The sequence below is a fragment of the Arctopsyche grandis genome, chromosome 1, assembly GCF_051622035.1.
Source record: "Arctopsyche grandis isolate Sample6627 chromosome 1, ASM5162203v2, whole genome shotgun sequence".
Lineage (NCBI taxonomy): Eukaryota > Metazoa > Arthropoda > Insecta > Trichoptera > Hydropsychidae > Arctopsyche > Arctopsyche grandis.
The window spans coordinates 5,228,324-5,238,012 of NC_135355.1; the positions used below are offsets into that span (position 1 = coordinate 5,228,324).

The following is a 9,689-nucleotide window of genomic DNA, read 5'->3' on the forward strand; positions in this document are numbered from 1 at the left end:
GTACTACTTCCGGTCGTGCTAAAAATATTTAAAAAAAATAATACTATATTTTATTTAAATAATAATAGTTTTAGTCTTATTTGTTGAATGGCTTAGGAGATAATTAAATCCAAAAACTAAAAAAAGACAATAGGACAAAAACATTAATAAGGGGAGGTACCACTTCCGGTCAACTTAAAGACGTGAAAAAAAATTACGTCATATCGCTAAGCAATTCAGTAACCGACATTAAGTTTCAGTTCAATATGACTAACGGTATTCAAAAAATCCCCAAAACACACAGACACATTCTTTTTAGATCATGAAAACGTGATCAGTGATCGATTCTGAATTTGAATCGGTCAAAATCTCGAGTTCGAATTTTCGCATGATCCCAAAACTTTATATATAGTTACTACGTACATATATAAAGTATTATTGAATATCTTAAGCATTTTTTACCGTAATTCATTATTGAAAATATTCATTATAATCCTTTGAAACGTGACAGCGCTCGCGTTGCATTCTTATAACATCAATTTATTATTTTTTTTTCTATACATTATAAAGTGCATTGTTTGCAAGTGTCAAACTAATAGCTTTTTGCTTCAGTAACTGGCAGATTGACACAAAATATCGTAAATTAAAAACTGTGGTGTAATCTCGTGGCCGTCATGGTCACAAGGCGCATAGCACGTTGTAAAATCAAACGATGAACAATGAACGACGGAAAATTGCAATTTATATATATTTTTTTCAAAATGTACAACATAAACATTGATAAAAATGCAATTTAACACAGCTGAAACGTGTCAGCCCGATATTCTTTCCATTATACGTACATATTTGGTGAATCATTGTGTCACACTGTACTCAAATATGTGCCTTGAATCTTAACTATGTTGAATACCATTCGAAAAGTATGTGTGTTTATTCACTTTCTAGTATAGCGATGATATCATGCCTTAATTTACACTTAAAGTGATTTCAAAAAAATATATATCAGATCGTTTTTTTACTATTATTCGACTGATCATGACATTCAAATAAAACCTCAAAGCAAATTCGTGTTGTGTAACTAAAATAAATAACATTCATGGGCGATCTTTTACAATGATTCATACTAAAATGAATTATTTCATATTTTACCGAATCCTAGCAGTTGGTATATGGCTCGTAAATCACAAACGATATTTATTCAACTGTGAATTACAAATCTATATTTTTTGTTGACAAGTCATACTAAACTATTTGAGGTCATTTGAATCGTTCAACCGATGTGATAATGGGTGTCCAGTCAAAAGCGCTCGGTACATAAGCGCCCCGACATAACCGCCCCGACATTACCACGCGGCGACAAAACCGCGCCAGATTATATGAAAAAATTAAAATATCAATTTCGTTTTCGAATTATAATTCATTAGTGATTTCTCACTTTCGTACGTAAGACGTACACTCTTGTATCCTACAAGCTGTGCAACAAAAAAAAATCCACTGCACGCCACTGATACATACTGCATACATACATAGATACATTTACCAAAACAATATTTGTTTTTATTTCTCAAGCTTTTACATTAAAATAATATTGTAGAAATATAATAATATGTACATATGTATATAAACTTAATCCTATAAATTTTAAAATGTGTATTACAAAAATATTTATTTTTAATTTAACGACAAAAAATCACGTAAAATTTATGGAATCAGTGTACATATGTATGTTCACTGGGAGCAACCTATTTCTTAGAATAATATTTTATTCTGAACATTCGCACGAAACTGAAAGTCGAAATTGATTTTTTAATTTTTCCATTAATTCTGGTGTGGTTTTGTGGATGAGCGCTTTTTGCTGGGGTGGTTATATCGGCGCGCGGTTTTGTCGCCACGCGGTAATGTCGAGGCGCTTTTGTCAACTGGGCGCACAGACAACTCAGTGCACAACAACTCGGCGGATGACAATTCAGCGCACGGACTATTCAGCGCACCGACAATTCAGCGCAAAATCAAGAATAATTTTTTGCGGCCTTAGTTAAGAAATATTTCGTGGACCCCAGTGAGAAAATCATAAAGGCACAAATAGTATCAAATAAATTTATTCGTATTTTATGAAATTATTATGTAGATATGGCCGACAATTTCAATATAGTAATTAATTTCGAAAACGCATTTAAAACTTTTTAAAAAAAAATGATTTTGCGCTGAATTGTCGGTGCGCCGAGTTGTCGGCGCTTAGTTGACGTGCGCCGTGTTGTCGGGATACCAAATAATACTTTAATGTACAATTTTGACCATAGATGTCATGTTAATAAAATAAAAATGTGTACACCTGTATAAATAAATTTAAAAAAAATGACATTGCTACATTGTGATAGACTCTCCGTACGACAAATTTCTCAAAAATGTTGCATCATATTTGCATGCAACTTAACTTATAAAACAGTCCATTATTCATTAATATTTTGAGCCATTGAAAGACAGCGAACAACTCAATTAGAATCACTCGATTGATTATGTATGATGTTGCGAGCTAAAGCCCTATATTTCAACAGTTATTTTTTATTTATTTATTTTTATTTTATTCTAAACAGACCATTGTGGCATAACAGGAATTCCTAAAGTCAAAAAATATAACACAAAAAAAAACAAAATAACAATCAAACATAAATTAATACATAACGAAAATAATATACTCATCAATTATACATAAAAAAATACATTTGAACATAAACATATATACATCCATACATAAACATAAAAAATAGCATTTAATAATAACAGATTAAGTAAAAATATCAAATAAAAAATATAGCATAAGGAATGCCTTGCACCTACAGCCAGTTCCAATTAATATGTAAGAAAAAACTACAAATACAAAACATCCCTGTAAGGCCCAAATGGAAGAGAGTTAATCAAAATTTCACTCATAAATCACAATCAATCATGAAAACAATGATGAGCGCAGACTACCAGATAAATGGGTTAGAGTAATTTCCGACAATTTACGCTCACTAAGGTGGAAAATATCACATTCAGTCTCGGCAGCAACGATTTCATTAAGAAGTCGAATAGCTCATGGAATAGGAGCCATTCGAAAAAGAACTGTGCGGGCAGGAGGTACAGCCAGCAAATGATGATGTCTACCACGCACATAGTGATTAGGGACATAAAGTCCCAACTGCTCCAGCAACAACGGGCATGACGTATTACCACGTAAGAGCAGGAGAACGAAACAAATTAATGAGAAGTTTCTCCGAAGTTCAAGGGAATTATACCCAAGCATGTTATGTTGCTAGTACCTGATAAATCACTAGAAACTGCTGATATTGCTGGAAAATCAACTTCCGGCAAACTGTTGGCCACCTTTAGTATGCCAAACTTTTAATACGCGCGCTTATCAAATATTCAGTCACGTACTTGGGCATCATTGATCTGCTCCTATTTTCATTGGCACACTTAGAATCCGATGACGTAGATGACTTTGACCATCCCGAGCAATGCAAAGTGCTAGAAATAATCACGGTCGTCGCGATTATTAAGAAGCAATTATTCCACGAGCGCATCCGGTGACCATTTGTGTCAACTGCGCATTGTATTTTTCATTTTCGCTTTCTCACGAACGACACAAGCATTTTCATTTGTCAATTTTGTTTCAGGGATTCGTCCTGAATGCTGCATCCGGATCCCAGTCTAGCTGGTCCGGCAATCCCAACGGACAGTTCCACATACAGACGGATGAAGGACCTGAAAGATATTTCAAATACCAAACGGAAAGTGGACAATACCGGAAAGAGAAGAGACTTCAAGATGGAACTGTAATTGGTATGAATTGGAAAACACATATTTTTATATGATTATAATATAATATACAACACACCTGAATATCATTTCATATTTAGAGCTGTGAAATAATATCAAATACACAAACAAGTACATCAAAGGTGACCATGCGGGCTGTTTTTTGGGGGTAATTGGATTATTGGTCACATGGCGATCGCCCAAAAGACAATTTTTGCCATGAAAATCGCGAATACGGAATACGCTATCGTTAGTATGATGGACTTTTCGGCTGCCAGATGTTCCGTTATAGAGATTTTGGTGACTTTTGGGCGAGCGCTTTGTGACCAATAATCACCGAACCGTTTTTGGGCCTAGTTAATTTTTCCAATATTATTCTATTGCCCTATTTTGTCCATAGATACAGCTGACAGGGGCTTTCATTATAAAATATAATATGTATTTTAATAAAATAAATAAACAAGTACTATGTATTGTAACAAAATAAATCAATAACAATGTAAATATTTTAGATAAGATACGTCGTTTCCTTTTTCTCTTTACCAGGGAGGTCTTTATATACTTTTGTATTTGATTGGCACTTGCATTTAATGACAGCAGTAATAAATATTATTTCCTGTTTTTAATTATTCGGCTCCTTTGAGAGTATTTTAAAATAAAATGAACATCCTTTCTGGTAGCTAAATAATATTTTGCTTAGAGAAAAAAATATTTAGTTAACAGTAATTTCATACAAAAATAGTCTCAATGAACGGGCATAGCAGGTACTTATATACTTATCTAATATATAATTTCGAAAGAGACTTTGTAAGTATGTAATGTTGGTTGGTAACATTGACAAATTAAATTTTCTATGATGACGATTCGAAATGGTTTCAATTCGATATACATATGTACATATGTATATATTTGTCAATTTAAATAAAACACTGAGCGAAGCCGGGTAAAACAACTAGTATAGTATTTATATAAGTACCTGCTATGTCCGTTCATTGAGACTATATGATAATGAATAATTATAGTATATAATATATACCATAAGTATTCATTGCAGTTATTTCCTTTCAAAAGATGCGAGAATAATATCAATTTCTCGACTGGTTTTCTTCCTTGATAAGTCGAAAAAAAAGTTCACACCCAAAATTTATCCTACGGCCAAAAACAGCTCGCGTGGCCACCTCTGATGTACATGGTCTTATTTGTGAAGCTACATATGTATGTATCATACCAATTTTAACAATTGCCTTTGAGGTCGGTTTGTATCGTGCATAATAATAATACTTGGTAAAAATGTATGAAATTTTGTATGACCGTAATAAAAGACACTATTGTTGATTCCAATAATGTTCACAAAGCTAATGTACAAGACAATGGTAACAACGATGAAACAAACGAATCTTTGCAAAAAAGCAACTCCGGTTTCTTACTCTATTATATAATTCGCAAATGGCCATTTTCAGATTTGTCTCGACTTGAAATTTTAATTTCACGCTTTTCATTTCAAGGCTCACTATCAAAAATTATGTAGATTTCATAGCCAAGACTTCTTAAAACACTCTTGAAGTGAATAAATTACATATATTAGCTAGTAGTTCAGCTCGGTGGTTGCGTTGATGCCAACAACCTAGAGGTACCCGGGTTCAATCTCTAGATTGACCTCAATTGAAATAAATTTATTTAGAGTATTTCTGCAGGGCTGCTAGTCAGACTTGGATATTTGTGAATCCAAGTCGATCTTTTCCTATCAGAGTTTGCCAATTTATCTGATTTCATTGTTAAAACGGCTCCTCATCAAATTGACAAAACCATCTTACTATTTGTCACCAATATTTGAATATGATTTCAAACTTAATGTGTACAAGTTTAATTCCATATTTTTCGCTGAGAAGTAAAGCCCATGGTGAAATATCAATTTTATAAAAGATAAAATAGATGTATATATGTATGTATGTAATATGTTTTGAGATAAAAACTGAAGATATGTTCTTAAATTACTTTTATAATACATAAAAAAAAAATTATTAAATTAAAAACACAAAAAATAAAGATTCAAAATATGGAAGAACTTTCTGATACCAATACTATAGTTTCGTAATTAATTAATTCCTATGATCCTAAAGGTTCCTATGGATGGATTGATGCTGATGGATTCCTTCGTCTGAGAGACTACATTGCTGACAATGCTGGCTATAGGATACTTAAATCCAAAACGGTCTTCGTCGGTCAAAATCGTCCAATTCAGGTATTTATAGTCTGCATTGTTTTACAAACAAGTACTGTGAATCATATCATGCATTAATGGACTTTCGTTGAATGTCCGTGTTCAAAATATTCTAGCCACATCAGTCTGAGAGTGGATTATATTTTAGTTTGGAAGATTATTTCCCGCTAGATTTTTAAAAATGATATAGAAAATCAATTCTTGAAAACGTAAAAAAATATAAAACTGGCCCAATAAATTCATGGGAAAAAATGTATAAAAAATATATATTTTTGGCTTTTAAAATTCAATAAATAATCAATTATTGGTAATTTAAAGGAATAAAAAATTACAATCAATAGAAAAAAAATCCGACTATTGATTCCAGTACCCGTTTTTGCCAAATCAATACAAGATTTTGATTTACAAACTGCAAAAGCCATAAAATTTTGATTTTTGTTAGCTTCCTCTCGTTTATGAGATAGGAGCATTTTGCAGTCTTTAACTCAAAATCTAGTATTGCTGTACCAAAATTGAGTATTGGAATCAATAGTCAAATGTATTTTCTATTGATTGTGATTTATTTTTGCTTTATAATTTATATAATTAATTATATAACGAATTTTAAAATTCAAAAATATGCTTTTTTACATACCTCCTTTACGTTTCACTTACGATTACAATCCAGGAAAAAGTTTGCCTCTTATCCGATCGTGTTCATACTATTCCATATTGCTCATTTTGGTCATCAATATAAGTAAATGGATCCTCCGCCATTACGTTGGTGCAAAAATATCGTGTAAGACGCGTTTCAAATCTGCCCGGCGAGATAGTCGTTGACGTTTATCCGCCGTTTGTTTATTAGTTTTAATTACACATTTTTAGTTATTTTGTTTCTATTAGGCTAGTTTTATATTTCACTGCGTTTACAAGAACTGTTTTTCAATATCAATATTTTTATCGAAACCTACTAATTCGAGCGGTTAATGATTCGTAAATGTAAATGTTAAATGTTAAATGTTCATCTGATCCACCGCTGGTGATTGATTATGAAGACTCAAAAGTGTATATGATCTCAACGAACACTTCCATTCATTTGCTATAACAATATTTAAAATGTGATTCCAATTTAAATTTCAGGATGCAATCAAATCGAGCAAGAACGCTCCACCACAATCTGGAATTCTAGTCAAACCAGGATCATCTGCCAGACCAGCGATTGCTGTCAAAGAAGCTGTCGTCACTCCAGCACCTAACTTCGTCTCCTATCTACCTCCAACGAGCACTCCAGCTCCTGCCTCTTACTTACCACCATCAAGCACATATGCACCACCAACAAGCACCTACTTGCCACCATCTACACCGGACGTCTACGTATCCCACAACTCGATAGAAAGCAGTACTGAAACGCCACGTTTCGACTTCAGACCCACCGTAGCTCCAATTGCAGCAAATTCCATAACTCAAAGCCCTCTACCTTCATATTCTTCAACGCCTTCACCATTCTATTCCACATCGGAAGAGTCGCCATCGTCAACTCCAGCTCCGATCTACATATCCTCAACGCCAGCACCAGTCGTAGCCATAACTTCCAACGTCCTGCGAGAATTCAACAGGAAGTATTCCACACCCAAACCCGACATTCAACAATACTACGACAACAGGGATTACAGCACCAACAGTCTGAACTTGGACCCTTACAGTGCTGACAGTGCTCCAGTTGATCGCGTGGATCAGTACAGAATCAACAAATACCAATCTGTGTCTCCGAGCAGATACCGGACCAGTGTTAATCCTGCAAATTACTACGGAAACTATCTAGGCAACGGATACGATCCTCAATATCCGCAATACGACGGAGTATCAGTGACCAACAACGGCTTCAGATACTACCTGCCCAGACAGTACCACGAGGAGGAGAATTCCGGAAGTGACACCAGAACCGGAAGCTTCGGATACGTAGACCCGTTCGGAATCAGAAGAGTCATCTACTACAACACTTCGCCTGGTTCTGGATTCGTTCACAGGAAGAACAACAGATACGTGGGCTTGAATGCGACACCGTACGATCCGAGACCTTTGTAGACGTCGTCGCCTACTTGTACGAGACAAAAGTGGAATAGCTGATAGCCTCCTTGACATTGCGAAACACCGACGCAAATATTCCGCGAATGAACTCGATTTATTAAAAATTTAGTGTATCGAAAGATTGTATCTGACTGATTTAGCTCGTAGGACTGAGACCTTTAGAACGATAGCGTTTGTTTTACCAATGTGTTAATATCCGGATCACGGAGTCCAGTCTGCGAGGGTGGGCGTATAAATTGGACCAGAAAAAGACATGCATTATCAGTGAATAAAATACTCACTGACGTTTGTTTGTACGTTGGTCTATATATGGCACTCCAAGGCTAGTTCGAGTATGTGGGAGGACCAGAGAATGCTAGTCTTGGTCCAACTCCATATAAAGCTGAGGACAGTGACGCTATGACTTAATCAATCATCCTTATCAATTACTTTTAATACCATTGTTGTATATACTATTTAACGAATTGTGATTTTTTTTAAATACATTCATATTTAAATAACGTGTCTCACCATTTAAATAATTATTAGCGATGTACAATTTATAAATACTAATTTATTTTATATGATAATGATAGTGACTCGCACGAAATCATATTTTCAATACATATTACTAACTTTTCTACGTATACCTATTTTTAATTATTTATTTATTGTTCACTTTGTGCCATTTGTTTCTCTTTGTTTTTGTTCTTTCGCCATTTTTCGTTCGTGTAATGAATGTCAAATATGAATATTGTCCTCTTACACGTTCTCATGATTCATTAACAATGTTTGTAATCGACTTAATTAGGATTATATTATTTACAGTGTGATTTTGTCAATAATTTTTCATTGTTTTACATATTAAACAAAATATGAATCGATCAAAGTGTAACTTCAATGAATCCTTGTTACGAAATCTTTATTTATATACGTATAATATGTGCCCTGTTTAGTATACTGAAATAATAAATATTTTTAAAAAATTTCTCCCGTTCGCTTTATTTAAATAAATATTTATTTACAAATAACTGCTAACTTAGCGAATTGTTGTTTTAATATCAATAAGGCTCAACATACCAGTTTCATTCATTAATTGATTGATTTGACGTCTACGTGTATGTATACTTCTCAGAATGATAAATTAGTGGTATTCATTAAATTTTACGGAATTGAAATGAAAGGTTTCAAGGTTTTTCATAATTAGAATTCTCGTTAAGCGTTCGTCAATGGATGCGTTTAAGTTTTAAATACATAAGTTGACTTTTGATTAATATTATATGGCTTGAAAACTGTGAAAAAGTCAAAAACAAATTCCTAGTAGATATATGTGTATATGGGAAATGTTTTAGCATTTTTCATACTATGTACATATGCATTTAAGAGTATGTATCAGTAGCGTGCCGTCACAGGGACTAGGCTAGTCCCCTAAAATATTTTTATTAAAATTTAAAATTATCAACAATTCAATTACAATAAATTCAGATCGATGTTCATATTGTTATTTTTCACTCGGATTATCGAAGTTCAGAAACTGGAATCTTCCCTACCTGAATTAGTAGCAGTGGTGGTGAATTGTTATGGTATGGTCCGCCGCGTCGTTTACTTGCACGGACTCGCCGTCTCAATTCTGTTCCCTTCA

The 9,689-nt window shown here is 33.7% G+C and overlaps 1 protein-coding gene across 2 annotated transcripts in view; it reads left to right on the top strand.

The window, feature by feature from the left end:
• Positions 1 to 9,037, top strand: part of LOC143914148 (uncharacterized) — a 33,027-nt gene extending 23,990 nt beyond the window's left edge. For both annotated transcript variants that reach the window (XM_077434241.1, XM_077434247.1), the window contains 3 exons: positions 3,639 to 3,804; positions 5,901 to 6,022; positions 7,121 to 9,037. In XM_077434241.1, coding sequence (XP_077290367.1) covers positions 3,639 to 3,804; positions 5,901 to 6,022; positions 7,121 to 8,065 — 1,233 coding nt within the window. In that variant the 3' untranslated portion in view covers positions 8,066 to 9,037. The remainder of the gene's footprint in view (positions 1 to 3,638; positions 3,805 to 5,900; positions 6,023 to 7,120) is intronic.
• The last annotated feature ends 652 nt before the right edge of the window (positions 9,038 to 9,689 follow it).